General features: G+C 42.8%; 1 protein-coding gene across 1 annotated transcript in view; it reads left to right on the top strand.

The window, feature by feature from the left end:
- The window catches only part of sorcs1 (sortilin-related VPS10 domain containing receptor 1), a gene marked incomplete at both ends in the record, with an annotated part of 145,986 nt that overhangs the window by 100,351 nt on the left and 20,825 nt on the right, over positions 1-24,810 (top strand). The window contains 11 exons of the mRNA XM_079158687.1: positions 675-833; positions 6,572-6,645; positions 10,869-10,933; positions 12,316-12,434; positions 12,648-12,737; positions 15,294-15,473; positions 17,618-17,764; positions 18,858-18,960; positions 22,418-22,494; positions 23,789-23,880; positions 24,240-24,347. Of these exons, the coding sequence (XP_079014813.1) occupies positions 675-833; positions 6,572-6,645; positions 10,869-10,933; positions 12,316-12,434; positions 12,648-12,737; positions 15,294-15,473; positions 17,618-17,764; positions 18,858-18,960; positions 22,418-22,494; positions 23,789-23,880; positions 24,240-24,347 (1,214 nt within the window). The remainder of the gene's footprint in view (positions 1-674; positions 834-6,571; positions 6,646-10,868; positions 10,934-12,315; positions 12,435-12,647; positions 12,738-15,293; positions 15,474-17,617; positions 17,765-18,857; positions 18,961-22,417; positions 22,495-23,788; positions 23,881-24,239; positions 24,348-24,810) is intronic.

Genomic DNA, 24,810 nt, shown 5'->3' with positions numbered 1-24,810 from the left:
AGGAGCCAGTATTTTGCAGCACCAGTATAGACTTTACTAAAGACATGAGCATGCAGTGGCATGCAGTATCACATCCACACAGCCACAAGCGTGCCTCTTCAAACTCTCTGCTACTGCCCTCTGCTAATGAAGAGAGCTCTTGTGTGTCTCTGACGTCCACTGATTCAATTATATTTGCATCGAATATAATCCGGGGATTTCTTTGTGATTTTGTGATTTTTCTACTGGGGACCGTGCCAGAAAAGTGAGACCTCCAAGAAAAGAAAGAAGCTCATGGGAAATTATAGCTTTCAAGGCCTGATTGAGCATCGGCAGAGAGAATGAAGAGAGACATGAAATGTGAATGATGAGGCACACACAGCAACTCCACTTACACACACACATGATATAATCAGCATATATATATATATCATACTGATTATATCATCAAGCCTAACAGATACCAATTGTTATTTTTGATGTGGCAACATCAGTGGAAAACTGGCTGTGCATGCTGATCTGCAGCCACATTTGTAATAATACGTTTCCATCTCAGATATGGTAATACGTCTTGACTGACTCGTCACTTTGTGTCTGTCTTTTTAACGAGGCAGACCTTCCTTCTGTTAAGTGCTGAAAGCCACAGAGTGGAGCTCCACGTTGTCGTTAATCTCTCATCCTTCTGTCGTCTTCAGATCATGCTGCTGACTGATCCGGAGGTGGAGAGCAGTCTCCTGATCAGCTCCGATGAAGGCGCTACCTACCAGAAGTACCGGCTGAGCTTCTACATCCTCAGCCTGCTCTTCCACCCTGAGCAGGAGGACTGGATTTTGGCCTACAGCCACGACCAAAAGGTTAGAGAGCGGGCACCACGGCTGGTGTAGCAGACGCTTGTTCAAAGGTTTTCAAAGAAGCTGATTGTAAAGTCAGATTAGAAACAGCAGCTTGATAAATGTGAGATCCTGTTACACAAAAGTGTGGCTCAAAGCACACAGTCAGAGTTCATGACGTTCATTTGAAGCGGGTACACAGATTGGATAATTCAAGTCGATATCTTACGAAATCCGAAATTTGACTTTCTACATCAAAACACAATGTTTACCTATCAAGTCAAAATGGCAAGATTTTAATCAAACACTTTGATTCATACATTCATTGTTATGAGATTCTACTGTAAATTTGAGGTAGCCAGTCAAAATGGTGGCTTTTAGGTCAAATTTAAAGTGTCAGTCCTTAAGAGTTCAGTCCTGGTTGATTTGGTGGTGATGGTGTGTTTCAACGCTATTGTAATAAAAAAAGACCAATTGGCCTTTTTCCCTCATTCTGTGAACAAATGTGATCTGATTCTGTGCTGCATGAGTAATAGTTGGTTCGTTGTCCGCTCTCGGTGGCTGCTGCTCACTGCTCACCCTGACATGTGTCAGAAACAAACCAAATGACCATTGCCTTCTTTTTAAGTCACATTTTTAATGAAGGATATCGGTCAGAGTCAAACATTCCTTTTTCTTTTGACTACGTCATAAATGTCAACTTGTGTTTCACCAGTTCAATGCTAATGTGAAGCTGCAGCACAGACAGTTTAGAACATGAATTGCTATACGTTCATCAGTGGGACGTTGACTCAATCCCCATTGTTTTACCTCATTCGGTGGTAGACAGTGACTTAAAAGGAGCAGTGTGTGGGATGTAGTGGCATCCAGTGGTGAATCCACATTAAATCTGTATTCTGACTTTGAAAATCAAAACTAGTTTAACTAAAATAAGAGCCCGTTTTTTTATGAAATTCTTTCAATATCTCATATCTAAGAATAAATAATGTATTACTTATCGCTAAGTTACAGAATATGTAACGGGTGTGGTAAGGACCCAGAAGCAGTACAGACACACTGAATAGTTGGAATCGAAGCTTTATTCTCAACTGAACACAACAGGTAACAGTCTAGGATACGCACAGGTGTAGAATCCCACACGGTGGAACGCCAAGCCGTCAAGGGAGAAGGCAGACAGAACTCTGAGGAAGCAGAGGCAGGAGCTCGTGGTCGGGGACAGAAGGCTGAGTGGTTCACCGGGGCAGAGGCAAGGCGGAGAAGTCCAAACAGGCTGGGTCGGCAACGGGACATCCGTCGGCGGGTAAACGCTGGAAGGTCTGGCATAATGCGGAGAACGATCTGGCAGTGAGAGTGTGTGAGGCTGGGGTCTAAATAGTAGGTGCATCAGAGTGAGCAGGTGATGTGATGAGCTGGGTGGGTGGGTGTGACTAGCAGGTGCACTGAATGAGCTGATGAGGTGAACGAGAGATAGAGTGACAGGAGAGCAGTGGCAGAGCTGTGACAGAATATTAATATAACACATTAAGCTAGACTATTCAAAATTTTGATTTCATTAAAGTGCCTACGTCTTTAGTAGAAAAGCGTTTTTACTTCTCAAAGTAAGTATGACCGCTGTACAATCAAGCTACAGCTGAGCGACAACGTGCAAACGCTTTTGAAATAGATACTCGTCTAACGAGGCAGTGCAGGATATATGCAAAAATAATTGTGTCTGTGAACGTGAGGCAGAGAGAAAGAAACGAGAGGTCAAATTTATACACATTTTAAAATAACCGTTTGCATTAATAAAATGCTTTTCTTGCAGCTCAGCCCATTTGGGTCTAATGTTTCAGTTGTGATGAATAATGAAGGCATTTTCCTTTGCTGACGAGACATATGTGTGTGTGTGTGCGTGTGTGTGTGTGTGTGTGTGAATGCGCATGCATGCTTGTGTGAATGTGTGTGCGAGCATGCCTCCTTTCCCTTCTTGAAGGAAGATCACACTTGCATTGTGCAAAGTATAATCCCTCCTAATACACTCTCACACACACACACACACACACACACACACACACACACACACATACATACCTACATACACACACAGTGCTACAATTTGCTGTTTGATAACTCTGAGATGCCTGAAAGCCATGAATGCCATTTTTAAGTTGTGTTTTCGGCCATTTTTCACTTCATTTTAGCAGTTTTAGAATTCAGCTGTGCCGCCAACTTACTGGCTTTAAATGACTCAGACTGAATGCAGAGCATGAATACATGTAAATAAGGGTCTGGGCTTTCAAACCACTCTTAAATGATCGTCATAAACCAATGATGTGATGGGGTTTATGGGTTTAAGGCTTCAGAAGTCATCACAGCATTTTTTACATTAAATGAACAATGTATAAAAGAATCTGAATCTTGAAATGTACCCTGGCATAGTTTTGGAGTGTAAGTTATCAGAGTGCTTTTCCCTTTCCCCTCTCGGTCTGTGACAGCGGCCTCTTTAGAGGATGTGTCTTTGACACAGAATTCTAAGTAGGACATTGGGTCTACACTCAGCTCTTTGAGCAATGTTATACTAAATCACATAGAATCCTCTTCACAGACCTTGTGACGGGAGAGTAGCTTTCTTCTCTTTCTGTCAACTTTCTATGAACTTTTTCTGTAAACATTACATACAAATGTCTTCAGGTTGTATTAAAGAGAGATGGAGTAATTCTAAGTTGATCTTTAATTTTGATAAATCCCGTCTGAGATAAATCCCATCTGAGTAGTTGAATCGTCCTCTTTCAAAAGTCAGAAGCATATTTCAGTGTCGCTTAAAGCCTTTCAGTTATCAACTTGTTTGCAACCATTGAGTTTTTCCCAACACGTTGTCACTCAGCTCGTCAAACACTGCTGCTTGGTCAGACGCTCTCGCTTTCAACTCTGCAGCTCTACAGACCCATCTAGAGACAGTTTGGGACGTTTCAGGGACATTCTGTCAGTTTACGCTCATTACATGCAGCGATTCAAAATGAACTTCTTCGATAGGTTTACAAGTAATGCACATTTATACATTTACAATTACTAAATACAACTGCACTTATACATTTACTGAGAAGTGCTGCTTTTCCATCCAGTTCATTGTCTCACAACCCCTTCAAAGATATGTTGTGGTCTCATCGGGGTTCCCAGTCCTGCATCACAAACACTGAAGATTAAGTTGTCAATAAAGTAAATCTAACATTTTTTTAAATATTTATTTAGACCAAAACACTTGTTGTTATTGAGATTAACTGTCATTGTTTGACATATTTCGGGGCCATTGTGAAGGTTTTAGTGAATCAGGCATAGGTAGATGATGAGATAATGGTGCTAATGATTCTAATGAACACACAGGATTTACAGCGCACGGACGATCAATCAACAGTGCAACAGCGCATTAAGAAAATACGCAGCTCTTGAAGTCCCATAGATGAACTGAGGGACATAACATGCACCACGATGTTGTTTTCCTTCTTCAAAGTGAAGGGTCGGGCTGTTCCTCCAGTTTTTTCAGCCGGACTTTTAGAGCTATTGACAGGAATGACTAAGCTCTTCGACAATGCGTCAAGAAATGCAAATCAGTAACAACAACTTAACGCAGGAGCTCAGGCTTAGGGGCCCCTGAGCCCTTGGGCCCCTAGGTCTAGGCCCTGTAGGCCCGTTTGTTAATATGCTCGTGGAAACAGACGGCGGTTCACTAACTATTTAGTCTGTGTGGTCACTCCCTGTCTGGGGCCATCTCGCTCACACATCATCTCCCCCCAAAAACTGCTTCTCTTTCACTTTCCTCACCTCCTTTGGCAGTGCTGCTGCATTTGTTGATTGAGAGACTTTTGGAGGTTGTAAAGTCTGTGTCGACCCCTCCACCCCTCACCTCCCCCGCCTCCCGCTCTCTGCCTCTTCACTGTCACTTGCTTGGCTACATACTAACTTGCTGCGGGAGGATAATTAGGCAAAGTGATTTCCTGCACCCCTCCCCCTCCGCCTCTCCCACTTTTGCTTGCATCTGCTTAGCACAGCTTGGCATGGGCGTCATTGTAATGTCGTCACCCGTGCAGTTTGTCTCTCCCTCTTTGACATGAGAATATACACACACCAGCTGCAGTAGTCACAGTTAATATATAGTTTGCATATGCCCACCGTGGAGCGGATCCAATGGAGGAGGCAAATATATATGCGTCACATAATGTCAGGACTGCAATATCATTCTCAGAGGTGGAGGGGAATATAAAGGTATAATATGTTATATATATATATATATATATATATATATATATATATATATATATATATATATATATATATTTGCATTACAATGCATTACATTTGCATTACAATGTCTAAAAACAGCTAGACCTATGTTATATATTCTTTTGAGTTGTGTACTTACATTATCCCAAATGTCAAACAATTTAATTAAGAGACCCCGAGCAGCAGTCGCCATGTCTCTCTCCCATCACTTCTTGTCAGCTCGCTAACGAGTTGTAATTACTAAACCCAATCTAAACACAAGGTATATTGTGTTAACAAGTTCTGTGAATTACAACTCACCTGGAAACAAACATGAAACTTTCAGTCCTGTTTCGAACATGAGGTAGTATTATCATTATTTAAAAAATGTTTTCGTTTCATCTGCCTAAACTTTTTTTTTAACTGTTTCATAGATTGAAGAAAGATTTTTCCTTAACCTTATTTCCCCCACTCTCAGAGCTTCCTTTAGAACTTGAAGGGTCAGAACATTTAAATTGTGAGAAAAAACATGCTCACTTCCCTCTTGAACAGCAGCCATGAGAATAGTTTGAGTTGTGCCGAGGTTAAGAGATGTCTCTCCACCCCAATAGAAAGGGAGTGATTGGAGTTTGTTTGTGGTGCTCATTGCTTTTGTAAAATTATATTTAAAGCTTCATTATTCTTTCCTTTTGGCAATTTGGGGAGTGACTCAATAGCAAGCAAAAATGGAGATTAAAAATAAAGTATTGAATGTATTTCTAATATTGATTCAATAATTTATATAGTTAAAGAATTAAACTTGAATCAGCTGAAACGGGACGTCTGAAATCACAATGGAACAAGTGACGGTTCGAATTGTTATGGACAGCTGGTTCCATTCCACAGAGATTTCCCATGCGTTCTCCTCCCTCTCTGTGTCGCGTGGTAATAAAGTGAGCAATCCAGTGATTTACTGACTGGTGAACAATGGCTGTATTGAGACCACCCACCAGGCCGGGGCTGCTCTCATCTCATCTTCCCTCCCGCTCACAGGCTTTCTACAGCACGGTGCATTTCTCTAGTGCAGGAATACTGACGCCCTGCACATCTTTCTTTGTGGTCCCATTCTTAGCTCGCTGGTCATTGTGTATGTGCAGCAATAATCAGGTTTCTGCACTAATAGGTAGTCGTGTTGGAAGGCAGATAATGCTTGTATCACTAAATGTCCTTAAGCCTTGTTATTCCTCTGCAGTGTTTGAATCTTGTGTACATTCTAATCTAATTTAATGGCTTCAAATAAAGACCTACATACTGTGTGTGTGTGTGTGTGTGTGTGTGTGTGTGTGTGTGTGTGCGTGCGTCCCACACGTTGCACAGCAGCTGTTAAAAGGATCACTGAGTTACTAAGTAAATCAAAGTGTGAACACAAACCCAGAGAAAGGTGGAAATGCACAGCGTGTGATAGTAGGATGGTTTGTGTTGCGGTACATCTGATTGGCTGTTGAGATGCTCTGTGAATGAATTCTCACCTGGTTTTCTTGTTGCAGCTCTACAGCTCGGTGGAGTTTGGGAGAAAGTGGCAAGTGGTGCACGAGAGAGTGGCCCCCAACCGGTTCTACTGGTAAGTACAGAGGTTTGGACATTGATGAACAAGTTGCAGGGAATATGAAATGATGAACTTGATCTGACATCATTCACGATACAGCACTGGTTTTGTTCTATTCAAGTCAGGGCTAATTGAAAAAAAGATCTAACTTGCAATTACCTAATGATCATTTTCTTTAAATTCAACTCTAGACCTAAATTGGTGAGCTCCATAGTCTGAAACGCAGTAAAGCCCAAGCTAATGTGTGCCTCTTCTCCATGAAAATAATCAGATACAATCATGCATGTTGCATAATGATGCATGTTGTTGCTTGTTCCTCCCAATATTCTGTAATTCAAACCAGTCAGATAGAAGTATATGACTAACTGGTAACTAACTTAGCTAGTATTGTACAGAAATAATACCAATTTAGCACGTGCATTCCATAAAATGTTACATTACTGTACTTGATCAACACATTCTCAGTCTCAACTCGTCAAAAACCGACGCTTGCTCAGTGGCCCAACGCTTTAAACTATGACGGTGTGTCACTTTACACCTGCAAAATGTTTTTTTTAAAAAGGCGGTATTTGATGAGTTGGAAGTGAGAACAGATTGACGGTGTAACAGTGGCGGTGCCAAGGGGAGGCCAGGGGAGGCGGGGCATCGCCATCAATCAATCAATCACTGGAATGACATATTGACGTAGATCTCAACGAGCCTACGAACTACCACAGCATAAAACCCATCTGGCCACCCTGATGATAAATGTCTGGGGGAGCCACTGCGGTCCAAATGGCATTATGTTAATTGCTAACAGCTGCATAGTTACCCATACATGATAAATATGACAAACATTGCTTGTTTTTGGTGTATGGCTTTTTTATGATGATTTTAATGTTTGTAAAGTGTCTTTGAGAATTTTGAAAAGCGCTCTACAAATAAAATGTATTATTATTATTATTATTGCAGTTTCAATATAAAAGGAAAGAATCATTCAGCTTTCATTATGGTTTGTATTTTCAGGTTCAGTTACCGGATAGGATTCATCCAACTCTGGGAAACTATCAAATGTGTTTAGTAATGATAATACACAATCATGTAACTGTACAAATGAAATGATTTAAGAGCTGCTGGATTATTTCATTCTTGAACAAACTGTAAATATTTCATGCAGAATCAATAATTGTGTGACAACTTATCAGTAAAACTAGTGTTGACGTCATCACGTGAAGGGCACTTTTGACATTGTAAATGTCCTGAACAGACCGCGCCTCCACAAAGTGAGGAGCGGATGAGCCAGAGAGGTTTTTAAGATCTCAATTATTCATGCGTCTGACATACTTGATCTTCCTCTGTGGCAGACAGTCACATTATGTGACCGACAGTGTTCAGCCGTGGAGAGAGGCTCCAAAATCAGTTTTGGACTCAACCTGAGTACTGTTTTCCTTTGAGTTGAAATAAAGTGTATGAATGATTGAAATAATCTCATGGTTCCTCTCAGCAAGCCCTTCAAAGCCAAGCTGTGATAGTATGTGTCTATCTGGAATTGTTGCATTGTCGTTAACCCTTCACACCTCGCATTACAATGTGCCTCGCATCCACATTGTCTCTAGATATGATCTGTACTGATAACATTTACACCTCGTCATAACGTGTGTCTCCAGTGTCCATGCTGAGATCCGATGGTTGTGCTTGTGTTCAGTCTGGTCACCTCTGGAGGTGGTTTGAACGACTGGATCACAATCCGTCTCTTTTGGGAGCATTAACTTTCATGTTCACCATTGTGATCATCCAAAACACGGTTTAGTTCAAGGTGTGAAGGGTTGAATGGTATCAATTCTTTCACATGAAGACTTACTCAACTTGTAACTGTTTATTGTTCCCTTCTGACTGGGGCTGCACGATTATAGCTGAAATTACGATGATGATTATTTCAATCAATATTGAGATCATGATCATTCATAAATTGAAGGGACAACGTATCTTCGCTTTGGGGTTTAAATGAATAGATCACTGCTTTCACCTCCATGTTGTGCTACATTCCTGCTAATGTACAAATTAGGGCGATGTTGGAAAAAAACTGACGTTACAATATAATTCTTTTCTGCGATATATATTAATATGAAAAAAATGCAGGAAGATTCACCTTAAAGTCAAACGCATCAAGCTGGTGCACAAGCAAAATGAAGAGGCTAGATAAACTATTAAGTTGTTTGCTCTTGTAAACAATTTCATTATAAACACATTGTTATAGATATGAATGGGGATGAGACGGGACCCGTGCTGGAAGACGGGTTGGGTGGGTTTCCGACATAGCCTCAGACTCCTGAGTTCTTCCCTGCAGGGGCAGAGGGCACAGCGAGCGCAAGTCTATGGCTCCGGGTTGCAGCGAGATCCAGGCAGGGGTGGCCGCTAGCCACCTTCATCCCAGGCCTGTTGAAGCCCACCCATAGAGCCGGTCACAGCGTACATGGACCAAATACACTTAGCAAGGGCCAGGCAGAACTGGGGAGAAGGTCCTCCCACACAGAGCGCCCGTTCCTGAGTAAAATCCCCCCAGGCTCTCTGTAGAGAGCAGATGGGCACGAGTTATATAAAGTAGATCACTTTTCTATTTTGGACAGCAGCCACAATTTTCAGGAAAGTTTCTCACCGGCTGCCGCTGTGTGGTGCACGTGCAGCGGTATGGCGGCTCCACTAGTCCACCGATGTGTCCTTGGGCAAGACACTTAACCCCAAATTGCTCCCGCAGGCTGTGCCTGCAGTGTGGGAATGTTAGAGTCGTGATGGGCAGGTGGCACCTTACATGGTAGCCCCTGTCATCAGTGTATGGACGGGTGTGAAGGAGTGAATGATGATACTCAAAGTTAAAGCACTTTGAGTGGTCAAAGCAAGAATTGTGATTCATTTTCGATTAATTGTGCAGCCCCACTGCTCTCCCGTCTTCTCTTCAGCTACATGGTCTTGTCGTCATCAGGTCACAGGTGTCAGGTCCAGCTCAGCGGTATCTAGCATGTCTGGCCTCTACACAGTAACTAACTGTAACAAAAAGCTTTCACCTCTATAAACTGTCAGGGTAGTAACAAGCTGGGCAGCCAGGAGTGAAGGGAGCCTGGAGGGCTGATGCTGCAGAAGCTGTCAGAGTTCTATTTTGGGACGCACACTGTGCTGTAGGTGTGGTGGTAGTCCTGGTAATGAGGCTGCAGAGGGAGCTTATGGCTGGTGGACATGTAGCCACCAAACATGTGAAGGAGATGAAGAGTAGTCAGCTCATTTAATCAACATGACCAGCACACGGTGCAGATTTGAACAAACGGCATTCTCAATTCCACCACATTCAGCTATAATCACTTTGTGAGCTTAGCTAGTACAGCCGTGAAGTGTTTTGCATATGACATTACCAATCGCTATAAAAACATCTGGAGCTGCCTGAATGGGATATTTTTTAGCAATGCAACAGCTCAGCTCCACTTCTTCTGACGTCAAGTGTCCTCAGAGACCACACAGCTGTCCGAGCTGTGGGCCGGCAACGTAGGAGCTGAGCTTTGCCAAAGTTTAAACAAAACCAGGAAGCTCCACTAACTAGAAGAGTTTTTCTCTGCCTGCCTCACCCTGTTCTTGAGTAGCTGAGGGGATTATTCAGTGAAAGTGGAAATGGGGTTTGGATGAGAAAATCATCAGGGAAATTATCAATGTGTCTAATGCTATGGTGGTCTCTCACAGTCCCCTTTTATCTCTCTCTCTGTTTAGGTGTGTGCTACCCCCCCCGCTGTCTCTCTCCACCTCCCTGTTCTCCCTCCATGTGTGTGCTGTCTTTGCTTCTCCTGTGATCCCCCAGTCTTTTTAATACATATTTAATGCCCTAATGATTATATGCTATTCCATCTGCGGACATCCCCACTGTAGAGAGAAAATCAATGGCTTTTCCTCTCCTAATGATGCCAGGAAACCTCTTCCTCCATCCCATCTGGGGGCTCTACACATTTATATCACACAGTAAACCTGAGGTCCCTTTTCCTCACACTTTAGACTGTCATCCACAATGAAGACAAAGACAAGGCAATTCCTGCACCCAACTCCTGCTGATGTTTACCACAACTGTCATAGCACATGACTCAACCTCTTTGTAGTTATACATTTGTGCGACTTTGCAGTGTGCAATCTATCAGGTCAGACAGCAGCTACAGTGGGTGGCATCTGCCTAAAGGCTAAAGACCAATGATGATGTTCCTGAAACACATGTGTCTGCCTTTCAGGTCAAAAATGGGTTTGGACAAAGAGCCGGGCTTAATTCACCTGGAAACCAGCATCTCTGAAGGACGTGAGTAATTGAATTCCATGTGCAGCGCTCTGCTTTCTCCTGTCTTTGCACTGTATGAGCATTGTGCTGAAGTAGAAAAGAATTGGGAGTTGTGTGGACAATTCTGCTGAAGGGCGACGCAGAGGGACAGCGGAAATGTCCGAGTCTTGGGACAGACAATAGCAATAGAGTGAAAAGTAATGCATTTATTAGAATGCTTTTAAAAGCGAGTGATTTAGCTCAGTGGAGCTTGCGTTGGAATAGAGAGATATCACTCGTCCTCCTGAATGACAATGAACACTGGGATATTATGAGTTCCTATAGAGTATTTGATTTGCTTACTTAGTCAATTCTTTTGTTTATTTACCCCATTATTTGTCATTTCATTATCTATTTGACATTATCTGTCAGCACAATTTTAAACTTTAACAAATCATTCATTTGCTATAAATATGATAAACCTCAAACTGTTATAAAGTGGAATCCCACTGATGGGTCCGATTCCAATCCGACCCCTCCACCCTCCCAGTCGCTGACGGAGAACTCTGTGCTCATTCAGCTGTGAGTGTTTGTAGTCATACTCAGAGAACAGAGTATAAATACAGCAGCAAGCTTCAGGACAGACTTCCCGATCTCCGGCGGACACAGAAAGTGCAGCCATGGTTTCATATCAGCTTCTTTCGGAAGCAGCAACCTACGCCTGTGGAGAGAAATCAAACTCTCAAGCATCTTTGGTGCCATTTCTTTTTTTTGTAAACCTCTTCTTGTGTTCAACTTTAATATTCATGAGCTGCTGGTTTATGCAACAGTCCCTGTAAATATACACTTTACAGTCAAATGAACATATCTACCATTTCTAGACATTTGATCCTAAACGCATGGTAACCTTTAAGTTGTTAACGTCTGTATGGCAATATCAAATGTCTCTTGGTTTGAGCAGAGCAAATGTTTGTACAGGACTAAAATAATGTTCTGCAGCTTTTACTCAATACTCAATCAGTAATATATGTCTAATTCAGTGCTTTTGCCCCCCCCCCCTGTTCCTAAAGTACCAATCATACGAACCCCCATAACAAACATCAGTCGTGTCAGAAATTGCAGTCACACAGCCAGAGACTATTGATCACGCGCTTGTGAATGAAGCTGACATGTATTTGGCAGAGGCTAACATGCGGGGACAGGCTCTCTGCCGGCACCGCAATTGAAGGCAAAGAAAGCAATTGGCCTCTGTGGTCATCTGTCTCCCCTCCGACTGGGACCACTTTATTGACACGAGTAATGCAGGAAGCCAAAGAAGGCCGCTTGGCTCTGGATGAAGGCTGCCTTTTCTTCATTGGCTAATACGGTCGCTGATGCCATGACTTGACGTGTGTGTATGTGTGTGTCTTTGTGCGTGGGAGCAGAGGCGCTGTATGTCACCTGCAAACTGCAGAACTGCACCGATGCCAACAAGGGCAAACCATTCCCCGGCCACATTGACCCCAATTCTCTGGTGGTACAAGATGAGTATGTCTTTGTCCAGGTAGGTAATTGTCCAGTTTGCTCAGTGAAAAACATTCGAGCCGCGTATGAGACAGAAAAGAAAGCAAGGGATTTTGTAGGACATTTTTCAAGGTCATTCTCAGAGAGTGCTATTAGTGCAGCTGTGTGTCCCCGTAGTGGTGAAAAATGCTTGGTCTGTTTTTTATTTGACGTGTCTCCAAAATGTTTCACTCAACGATTTCATCACCTTAAGGTGTCAGCCGCAGGGAGGCCGATCTACTATGTGTCTGCTAAAAGGGATGTCTTTACACCAATGAAGCTGCCCAAGTACACACTTCCCAAGGTAACAGATATACCGCCTGATTCAAATTCAATTAACAGATATGCACAAGATCTTGTTGATTAACCACCTGCTTCGAATGTTATCCACCGATTTAATGGTAGTTATGACAGGAGCAATGGAGGAAGTCCATTCACATTCAAACACAACGTCTGTGTTTGGAGGAGGATGGGTAAATGCACCCATGGGACATTGAGTTATTTTACTGTACTTTTGGAATGTAAATCACATACTTAACTAACTCCACGTACATACGTTATGGAACAACGCCTTTTAAACCAAACTACAATCTTTTCCTAAATCAAACCAAGTAGTTTTGTTGATTGAACCTGAAGTCATGTTCTTTCAATTCACCGTCTGAAGCATTAGAACGATGATAACCATTGATAACGCCTCTTCAATCGGCTGACAACATTCTAACTGTGTGATTACAAAATAATGAATTGATCTTTGGTCAGAGTCCATATCTTATCATGGGTCACTGATAATATTTGAAACAAATTCAATTCAAATTTAGCTGGTGGTGCTGCAGTTTGTTGTAGTTGTCTGCATCCAAAAGCACTTAATATGCTTTCAGCTCTGTTTGTTATGTGGGCTAGAGATGCAGTGAGGTGCCAGTTCATCGCTGGCGCTGCGTGACACTCTCTCTTTGTTATTTATGGGCAAATCAAGGCCAAAAGTAACTCACAGTGTTTTTCACAATTGTTATTCCGTGCTGCGCCGTGTGTGCATGGCCTCGCTTGTCACATCCCCATTGACAATTAGACATGTTTTATTCAATCAAGCCCTGGGCGCCCCGGTTGCTGTCGGCTCTTTGCAAGGTGTTATTGGCACAGCCAGAGGTAGATGAAGCACACAGCCAAACAGCATGGCCTCAACTGCATAATCTCTGTCCAATAAGCCTGACGTAGTGGTAATGATTGTAGTATCCTCTTATTAAAATAGGTGAATAGAGAGGATGTAACAGTTCGGATTATTGGATACGATTAAACCCAACGAGAGTGTTATAACACTATACAATCTTTACAATCTGTATTTCTCATTGAGACATAATCATGTTTTTGATTATTCAAACCTTTATAAATGTCAACTACAAATGAAAGCTGTTAACACTCCGACTGTACTCTGTGTCATGTACACAACTGCTATGTATAGGTAGGCACTGATGCGACATCTTTTTGGAAATGATGTATCTATCTATCTATACAAATCTTTTGAATTATGAATACACATTTCTACACAGCCTAGGTATGTTACCATGGTCACCATGGGTCTCCAAATGGCCTTTTTTGGAAAACGCCTCGACATTCCCTTAATAAAACATGTGTACAATATTCATTTTCTGTGTTGTTGTTATCAAATTTGAACCTGGACTAGGTAAGGCTTCATGCTGCGGTCCCATTGTGTTTTGCAGCTAACTGGTCACAGATATAGTCATCTGCAGGAAATAAAAACCTTCTCCTTCAGTGTGTTCAAACTTCTATTACTCAATGCCAGTAGCACTTACAGTGATTCTGAAAAAAACTTCAGAGTGTTACCTTTCAAAAGAGACCAAAACCATGAATGTACTCCACATGGTTCAAGAACAGCTTTCAATTCACTTTGGGTATGCCTTGGAGAGGCATTTTAGGTGAGTGGTAACATGTTAAGTGCTTATTTATTCTATTCATTTTAGAAATTAATACATTAAAAAAACTAAATTTGTTTGCCCCTCCAAAAAATAATGAAGTGAAAATGATATACAAATAATACATTCCAAATCAGCATTCTGCTCAGTTTCCCACTGTAAGTCTCCTTTTAATGCGCAAAAAAGCGAGTTTTATACATGTTGAGTTCAGGAGAAGCCGAAGCCGGAAAAGACGGTCAAACCAGCCCCCACATTTGGCGGTAGGCTTGTATACTAGACTTTACGGTAAAAGTGTGTAGCTGACTTCAAAATAAAAGCGACCAGAGGGTGAATGTGATCGGCAATTTCAAAATGATTCAGTCAGTCTGCTGTCAATAATAAATCAATAAAAGCATTGATTAATTAATAATGAATAACTAAAATGATTATTTAAAAAATAACCACCTGCAAACTGTATTTCAGAGAAAATCCTAATTTCAATTGTGTGAATAGTCGAACTTAATAAAGAATACACTCGGAACACCAATCTGACTTCTGAATGTCAGTACACCCCCTCAGGTTTCAAACACGTTCCATGGAATGAATCAAACTGTTTTTTTAGAAAATATGAAAATATTGAGATGTATATTGTATAACGAGGCAAGACTTAAAAGAGGGATATTATTTACAAGCCGTACCCACATACCAAATTGCAGACTCCTATGGTGAAAACTGTGGCTGCCGAATTTTGGAAGCATTCTTTGGATCAACAGAGTGAGTTATGGAGCTGCTGGTCGCAGCGAAAAGTCACGAAGCCTGCACCTAAAAACAAAAACAGGACTACATTACAGTCACTTTTTATGACTAAAGGGAATATTAAAAAGAAATATCAATCACTGCTACTGAGTTATTTATTATGTATCATACTGGTGTTAACTTTGCCTCTCTTTCAGGACCTGCATGTGATAAGTACGGATGAAAACCGAGTGGTTGCAGCGGTACAGGAGTGGAACCAGAATGAAACCTACAACCTGTATGTGTCAGACACATCGGGGGTCTACTACACCCTGGCTCTGGAGAATGTGGTCAGCAGCATGGGCCCTGAGGGAAACGTCATGGTCGACCTCTACGAGGTAAACATCCATCATTCCATCTATCCATCCTTCCATCCATTCTTCCTTCCTTATCCGCAGCAGAGGCAGCAGGCTAAGCAGGGTATTACAGATGTCCCTCTCTACATTATCCAGCTCTTCTTGGGTGACCCAGAAATGAGATATTTAATCCCTCCAGCGTGGTCTGGGTCTACAACAGGGCCTCTTACCAGATGGACGTGCCCTGAAAACCTCTAAAGGGAGGTGTCCAGGAGGCATCACGCTTAGATGTCTGGAGCACCTCAGCTGACTCCTTTCGATGTGAAGGCGCAGCGGCTCTCCTCCGAGCTCCCTCCGGATGTCTGAGGTCCTCACCCTATCTCTAAGGCTGAGCCCAGTCACCCGATGATGGAGGCTCATTTAAGCCACTTGTATCCGCGAGCTCATTCTTTTGATCACTACCCAAAGTTCATGACCATAGATGAGGGTCGGAACGTAAAATCGAGAGCTTTGCCTTCCTGCTCAGCTTCCTTTTCACCACAAAGGTCCAGTACAACACCCGCATTATACTGCTGATGCCACATCATAACCTTCGTCCATCTCACGCTCCGTTTTACGCTCACTGGTGAACAAGACCTCCAGGTCTGAGGCCGTGGTTCTCTGCTGGAAATCGGTGGATTGGGCCCTCCGGGTTGGAAGTGAGTCACTGCCCTAAGCCAGTATCTCAGGGTCTTGTTCACGAGTGAGACATTGACAGGACATGATAAAATCTGTGCATCAAGTATTATGCTGTGCTGGAAGTAGAATTACTTCAATTAAATTAAAATGGCTTTATTGGCATGACTGTGGCATGTGGGGGCAGCAAGATCAGATTGTCCCCAAAATTCATGATTTTCACTTAAAATAAGAGATAAAATAATCCTTTGTTAGTCCCGCAGTGACTTCCTGATTGTGGAGACATACCTTGGGGATAGGGCACTTTTTTATTACAGTAGCCTATTTATTTATATACATATTGAAGACGGAGCCTTGACGAACGCAGAATGATGTTGACATCATTAAAGTTTGTTTTGAATTCAAGAGCTAAACTCTTCAGCCCGAAGCTTGTCAGTCCACTCGACCTCGGGGGGGCTCTGCATCGGCTGCATAGACTGGTGTGGACAAGTGGACTTCTTCTTTAGTTGACTCTGCTCCAGTTTTCCATTGGTATGCCGTACATGAGGTCTACCCCATACCCCATCCACCCCCAAGTCTGCAGTATTCATTTTGGCCATTTTTTTCTTTTTAGGTAACAGTATCAAATAAAGGCCTGCTTGATGAGAGCCCAGCCCACAAGTTTATTATGAACACTGATCAATATTTTAGAGCTAGGAGGTAGAGATGATGTTTTGTCATTTTGGAAACAGCCCCTGCTGCTGTAGGCCAACAGTCTTCAGAGCACATTGTGTGAATACGAAGTAGCTTCAAAGTGCTGACATCAACAAAGGCAAGAGGGGATTGTGCCAGGGATATGGATTTTTTGGAGGCTGAGATTATTTCTTTCTTTGATGAATAACTGCAGATATTACTTTGCAAAATGCACCTAATCCAAAAAGAAAAAGAAGTGTGCTAGGGGCTAATGTCGAGGCTCTTGTATGCATGCATGTACAACTTCTAAAGCCATAGCAGCACCAAACATCTGCACAAACTATATCTCTGAATCAGATAATCAGGCTGTTGATGATGCTGCAGGTGTCTTGCTGTGGCCTCGGCGATATAATCAAATCTGCTGTCTTGATTGGGGTCGCCACCCAAAATGTAGGATATGCTAAATCTCTCCTCCAAGGGAGATTGAAGTATCAGTCAATTACTAAAGTGAACTTTCATCACCTGATGCGACTGCCACTGATTCCTAGGGGCTTCCAACAAGGAGTCAGATTCATTTAAGGCACACATTGATGACTGAGAAGTCCCCAGACAGTCAATCATTCCCCACTCAATGTTTGCTTTTGTTGGGAATGCAGAAGAGGTAGGCGTGCGTCGCTACATCGCCCCAGGGCCTTGTGATATGCTTTGCAGTCTTTGCATACATTTTCTGCAAACAAGACTCAGAGATATGGAAGTACAATAATAAAATCTTTTGGACGTATGACGTGTGCACCTGTTTTCATTTGCAGTTGTGAGCTGTTCTCTTTCTGATTCCCCAGGTAGCAGGAATAAAGGGGATGTTCCTCGCCAACAAAAAGACGGATAACCAAGTGAAGACGCACATCACCTACAACAGAGGCAGAGACTGGAGTTTACTGCAGGCGCCGAGCAAAGACCTGAGGGGCAACAGCATTCACTGTGTGCTAGTGAGTGTGTTCATATCTGCAAGCGTTCTGCTGCGTTCATACATGGTTATGTATGTGTGCTTCCATCAAAGAGAGGCCTTGACAGGAGTTGACTGATCCCAGCAGCAATGAGAGGCCAAGCTCAGAAAGAGCAGCGCCCGTCAAAGCTGAGTGCTCTGAGGCTGCTGAGATGAAAGGTCAGCCATTTTGATTCAGTCCAATAAGCTGACCTCCCATTTACAAAACAAAGACAAAGAGGTGTCAGACAGAAAAGCAGACGTTTCGCTCTTCCGGAAAGACCTTGAAAGATGCTTCTCATAGTCTAGTCTAGCTTTCACTCAAAGGCCAAGGTGGGACAGTCAGAGTGAGGGTTCTAACTGCATATGTGGTGCACTACGGATGTGGTGTTTTGTCGATGAAGCCCACCCACTGCCAACTCCCTCTTCTATACTACATTACAGTCATTTAGCAGACGCTTTTATTTATCCAAAGCGACTTAAAATTCAGATCCTATCACACCGCAATTTTGGGGTTAAGTGCTTGCTCAAGGACACATCGACATGCGACTAGCGGAGCCGGGGATCGAACCGCCGATCCTCTGATTGAAGGACGGCCCTGCTCTCCACTTAGCCAGTTGCCCACTATTCTGTGTACCTGAATGAGAAGAAGCCAGACAAAGATGACCGTATCGATTTGATGGTTTGTGTCTCTGCTGCATGTCTTCCTGTAACATGAATTGATATGAAAAGTACTCACCTTTTTTTTTTGATAAACCAATTAGTGATTCTGTGGCATGCCTCGCCTTCTATCCACATTATACAGTCATTTGTCAGGAAATGTCAGAGTTTTAATAAACCTCCAAACAGCCCGTCACAACATGGCCTGCACTACTGGCATTTTGCTGGGTCGTAATGAGAATTGTGTCGGTAAAGGTTAACCCAATCAAAATTAATGGTGAAACCAGCCAATGGGGAAATGGTGTTTGTGATCAAACTCGCGACTTGGGAGGGTTGAGCATCCACGTCGATTCAACAGCCTTTCATTCAGAAGCGTCTTTTGAAGGTCTTTGGTATAATAGTTTTGATAACTGAGTTTGTGATTTTCTTCTCTGCAGCCATACTGTTCATTACATCTCCATCTCCACGTGTCTGCGAATCCCTACACATCTGGAAACATAGCCAGCAGGGACACAGCGCCGGGGATCATTGTAGCATCAGGTAGGTGAGAGGGAATCTCTTTTGAGTAACATGTTTCTCTTTTCTTGGTCTCCTTGCAGTTCGGAGGGTTTTTTTCTTCAAAAAACAACCCCCTCGTTGAAACCCTTTCTGAGCTTTTTTTTGTTTATTACAAAGTAATTATATAATATTCTCAATTGTTGTTGTTTTTGACTATTAGAATGGAACCTCTACCAGGTGCTCACAGTTTGTATACTCTGTATACTTAGGAGGGGCATGGTGGGATCTGTAGGGAGAGATAGCAGGTCAACAGTATATGCCACATAGAAATGGTGTACATCATCGGAAAGCTGGGAGCCTGAAGGGGCTTATGATGTCCATTCCCATGATTTGTAAATCCATGCTCTGATTTGGAATCCAAAACTTTTGACATTTGGAGATTTCTGCAACAATTGCATTTTTCGGCTATTAGATGGCGAGCACTTATGTTGTGGAAACGGCTCAGAAACCCCCACCTTGTCAATATACTTATGGAAGCCATACATCCTCTGAATGCCCTCGGTCTGGTGTTAGTGACTGTAAAATGTCATGAGGCTGTGATTAACCTAGAGGTCACAACAGGTCATTTTATACAGTTAGGTCAAGATCAAGGTCATGTCGCTGGGATCACCAGCTAACCTGTTGGTCTCTGAGGCACTGAATTAAAACAGACTTGCATTAACTATTATAAATGAATGTTCACATGCTGAAGAAAGTCAAACTCCAAACGAATGTCAAGAGAATGCATCCTGTTAAAATGGTGTATTGTTAGTTTGCTGAAGGTTTATTCAGCTCAACTCTTGGCTCTGAACATTTCACCGCCGTGATGTTGCTCATATAGCACTGCAGCCATGAATGCTGCATTCTTCTATGCAATTACATTTGGCAGTTTGCAGGTTTTTACTTTTGTTTCCAATAGTTTGTCGCTGTTCAGCATCAGAACACAACTCCCACAGGCATCTGACAACATGCATGTGTCGCCTCACCTTTGAAAAGGGGCAAATGACAGAACAAAAAACTATAATCCTCCTGTTGTAGCCCTCCGGAGCAACGATGCTCTCTTGTTGTTCTGGAGAACACAGGTGAGGAAGCAAATACTCAGTGGAGAGAAAGCAAAGAAATGGAGGAATATGAGATCAGCAGCCCCCTCTGGTGAATTCACACCTCAGTGATATTTACTCCCGCATGGACCAGCACTGTCAATGACACATCAGAACACGCCTCGGGTGTCTGGACCTCAGTGAGACATTGTGAATTAAACAGGTTTCAGGGATGTGCGAATAAAACAATTGACTGATTTAGTTTGAGCTCTGCCATTATTTAAGCTACAAAATGGCCAAAACAAAAAGAGCGAGAGGTAATCTAGTATAATTACCTTATAGAATAACCAACACATCTCAGTCTGATTGTGGCTTTGCCTCCCACTTGAGTTGTCGACGAAGAAAACCTATTTTTTACATTCTGGGCCTAATCTGGTAGTTTTCACCATAATTTCCATCGCTTATTATATCATTTTACTCACCAAGGTCAGAAGCCATAGCTGGTAGCACTATGAATTGCACATCATTTGCGACTGCTATCCGTCCCATCTCAACGCCTGATTCACAAAAGATATTGCGCTTATGATCGTACAGCTCAAACACGTCAATAAAGATCAGCTGAGAAGTTACTGATTCAGATTGCAACTATCCATGTGGCAAAGTATACATGTTGCCTTAGAGCCAAGAACACAGCAGGCGGAACAATGGCAGAGGGAAAAAGAAAAATGAAATGTTCACACAGCGAGCTGCAGGTCCTGACCGAGGTGGGAAAATAATTTAAACGAAACAAACCGTATTTAGGACTCAGTATTATCGTCTGTCTGAGATGTTGCTGTTTTCAAGCACACACCTTCAGACTGTAAAAAAAATGGCATGTTTTTTATGTGCTTAATTTACCCCCTACTGACAAGACGAGCAAATAGCAAAGGTGCACCGAGCTTTCCAGCACATGGGGAGCATTGCACCCTCTGCGCGCGCTTAGAGAATGACACACCTTCTTTTTGTCTGACTGCAGCAGGTGAAGCGGGCAGCCGTTCAATCCTGGCGTGAATTGGCCCCGTGCAGTTTTTCTATGAAAGGGGTGATTGTAGCTGACATTTGGATTGCACACACTTTTTGGGTGAATGTGAGTCAGCCCTGCTCAGTCGAGGGGTGTATGGTCTGATGTGAGCCTGGATAGGTTGTAGTTTTTCTATATAATACAGTGAATGATTATGACTGACAGTTCTAGCCCACTGTGACAGCTTCAATTTAGACTTTATTACAGTCATCACACACATGCTGGTACATACATGAAACGTGACCTCTGCATCTAAACCCATCCTCAGCATCAGGAGCAGTGGGCTGCTGTGAAGCACCCAGAGAGCACCTTTCACCTCAGTGTTCAGTGTCTCGCTCAGACATGCAGACAGTAGGAGCCCGGATTAAATCGATCTGACCCAGCTCAGTCTCTGTGTTTGAATGCATTTTAAGGCATTATGTTTTTCGGTTTGTCTGTCTGTCCATCCATCTGTCCGACCGTCCGTCCCTTCTCGTGAACCCGATATCTGAGGAGCGTCTGGAGGGAACGACGGATGAAGTGATTACATTTTGGTCTTCAAAGGTCACTGGCTGTAACTTGGGAATTCATGTGTTAACTATGACAATTTCACACAGATGTGTAATATAAAAGAAGGATGAAGGCATGACATTTTCGACGAACATGGGTGTAAACTGCAACATGCCTGGTTAGCGGGGGCATACGACCACAAGGCGAGAATTGTCGTCTTGTAAATATGTGAAGGGGCTATGTTCAAGCTAATGCACTTCTTCAGTTTGTCTTTATAGAGCAATTTAACACCAACCTGCACATCACTCACTTGTGGTGGGTTGCACATACACACTAAACCTCTTCATCACCGCATTGAAGTGAGAACATCACACACTAGAGGTCAGCAAAATGGAGATTTTCAGCAGGTGTTAGGTTATTCTCTAAATGTAGGGATTGTAAAGCTAATTATTTCAAGGGGACAACTATGCCTCTGAAACACTTACAGTAGTTTCCAGCCTTGCGTTTAACCACCTGGCACCAATTACAGGCTAAATTAAAGCAATTACAGCAGTCTGCACAGCATTAGGAAAGCTCTTCGTAATATGCTGAAAGACGAATACAGTAATCTGGATTTATTGGTTAATTTAGGGGTTTGGGCAAATGTCGCACTGCACAGTCGATCTTCTGGAGCCCTGTAATTACAGCCCCAGTCTGCAGCTGCAGGCTGGAGCCCTTTGCTGTATTACCACTGCTGGTCTGAAGGCTCTTTATACAATTTGGGATTCATTTGATCTCAAATGGAATTCATTTCCTGTGTCTGCATTATATCATAAACAACTCAACCACTTACTGTAGTTTGTCCTCTGCCTGTCTGCCGCCTCACCTCCAGGCTCCATCGGCTCAGAGCTGACCACCAGCAATGTCAGTGTGTTCGTCGCCTCGGATGCAGGAAACACATGGAGACAGGTGAGGGTGCCTTTTTATTGTAATAATAGAACAGAATTTGACGAGTGAGACCGTGTTGGGATGTCACAGGACAAGCCCATCCAATCATTTCATTCCACACAAATGATCTCATTGCTCGTCACCGCAGTCTTCCACTTGCTATCTTAACAGCTGTGCATAATAACAATGACCCTGTTTGTTGTTTACGTGCATAATGATAATTTTGGGGGAGTGGCTTTAGAGGGAGGCCTGAAGGGACGGGCTGTCAGTGTTGCAGCTACTTCTCATTGGAGAAGAGTTGACAACACTGCACTGTTTTCTTTGGGTGGGGGCTTTCAAAATCTAGTGAACTCTTGCTGGTTTCTCCTTTGCCATCAACCCCAGCTACCCATCAGTCTGTTAAGTTTGAATTCCTGACTGAAGGCTAAGCTAACTGTACCGGTCAAACTATTGACATCCTCAGTGGTAAAAAAAAAATACACAATCACTGGAGGACGTCATTGAAAGGGCTGCTCAAATGTTCTAAATGATGTTCTAAATGTTTTCTATTTCCGTCACCCTCCTTCAATAACTCATTACATACGATAATCACTGCAACTGCTTCTGAATTTGCTTCACCAGGAACACTGTTTTTTATATATTGTACATAATATTATGAAGTTGTAATTTTTGTATGCGATCGTTTGTCATTGTAAACTGGTTCTTAATTGACTTACTCAGATCAAAAACAACACAGATATAAACAGGACATGTATACTTTTTTATTTTAATTTGACTTTATTGTCAAGACAATGTTGTTGGCTGAGATCAGCTTCCAGCTAATATACAAACATGTACAGCAAATACGTTATGTTATTAATAATACAGACTTGCACCGTATAATATTTATTCCAATGATGTGCTCAATTGAATCACAGCCACTCACCATATGGAGCACCATGAACTGACTGACCTGCTATCACTAAAAATATCCTCCTCCTCACTCACTCTCCCTGATTTGATCATATAGCCTTTTAATCCACATCCACGAGCCAGAGCTTTTTAAGGTCTAACTCTTGATATGATGCAGTCCCTGCCTCCAGTGCCCCTTATCTAACTGGATCCTGAAGCTTTACATTGTTGTGGCTTATTTCTAATCAAACACGGCAATACGAATGTGTAGGCTGATGTAGGAAGTTCTAACAATGATGTATGCGGTGTTTGTTTGGTGTATTATTACTTGGTTTACTCAAATTATTCAGTGTGGTTGGTGTCGGACACGTACATAGAAAAACGAGCCACTGCAGAGTGAGCACTCTCTTTTCTGTCCCTGCAGATCTTTGACGAGGAGTATGCACTGTTGTATCTCGACCAAGGAGGAGCCTTAGTCGCAATAAGGCACACTCCGCTTCCCATCCGACACCTGTGGTGAGTCATTATGATGGAGACGCCATTTGTCACACCATGACTAATTCCCTCAGTGGAAGCTCCGAGTCTTAAGTTAGTCAAACAAAGGCAAATGAGCCTGTCTTCAAACTGGGGGATGATCATAACGTAGTTATAAACCCATCAGTCATGGAGAAATCTGCTTTTGCAAATGTTGTTCAATTTCACATTTCTGTGTTTGAAGCCATAATGAGTCTAGTTCGGCTGGTTGGTGAGCAGAGCGCCTCACTCATGTATATGAAATCAAGTTGTTGGGCTACTCTCTGGGTCGTTAGCTTGTGCTCACAGTCGGGGGCTGGGTCAGCGTCGGTGCTCTGTGCAGCGTCTGTTTGCATTCCCAGGTTGAGCTTTGATGAAGGACGCCAGTGGAACAAGTACAGCTTCACCAACACGCCTCTGTTCGTGGACGGGGTGCTGGGAGAGCCTGGGGAGGAGACTCTCATCATGACGTGAGTGACAGAGATTTGTCAACGTGGTAATCTATCGATCAAAGCAACAACAAATAGCCTGTGTGTGTGTGTGTGTGTGTGTGTGTGTGTGTGTGTGTGTGTGTGTGTGTGTGTGTGTGTGTGTGTGTGTGTGTGTGTGTGTATGTGTGTGTGTGTGCTCTCATCTGCCATGCATCTATATCTAAGCCGGCTCGATTAAGCATTCCTGACTGCCTGTTTTCCTTTTCATGAATAAAAAAGATTTCTCTCAAGGTCTTCCCAACATCAAACCTCTGTCTCCAGATTATGATCACAGGAGATCAATGCGTTGGGAGCCGGCGACGGCGTGACTGTCCATTTTGAAGAACATGAAGGAAAATGATCACAAAATGCCTGAGAAAACCGACAAGAAACTTTGGTCTAAAGTTTTAACGTCATTACGAAGCGGGAAGAGCAGTTAGCAGCCTTTCATTCAGTGTGTCCT

This window comes from Pholis gunnellus (assembly GCF_910591455.1).
Source record: "Pholis gunnellus genome assembly, chromosome: 5".
NCBI classification, from domain to species: domain Eukaryota; kingdom Metazoa; phylum Chordata; class Actinopteri; order Perciformes; family Pholidae; genus Pholis; species Pholis gunnellus.
The sequence above is the reverse complement of the archived record's forward strand: the minus strand, read 5'-3'. Positions and strand labels throughout refer to the sequence as shown.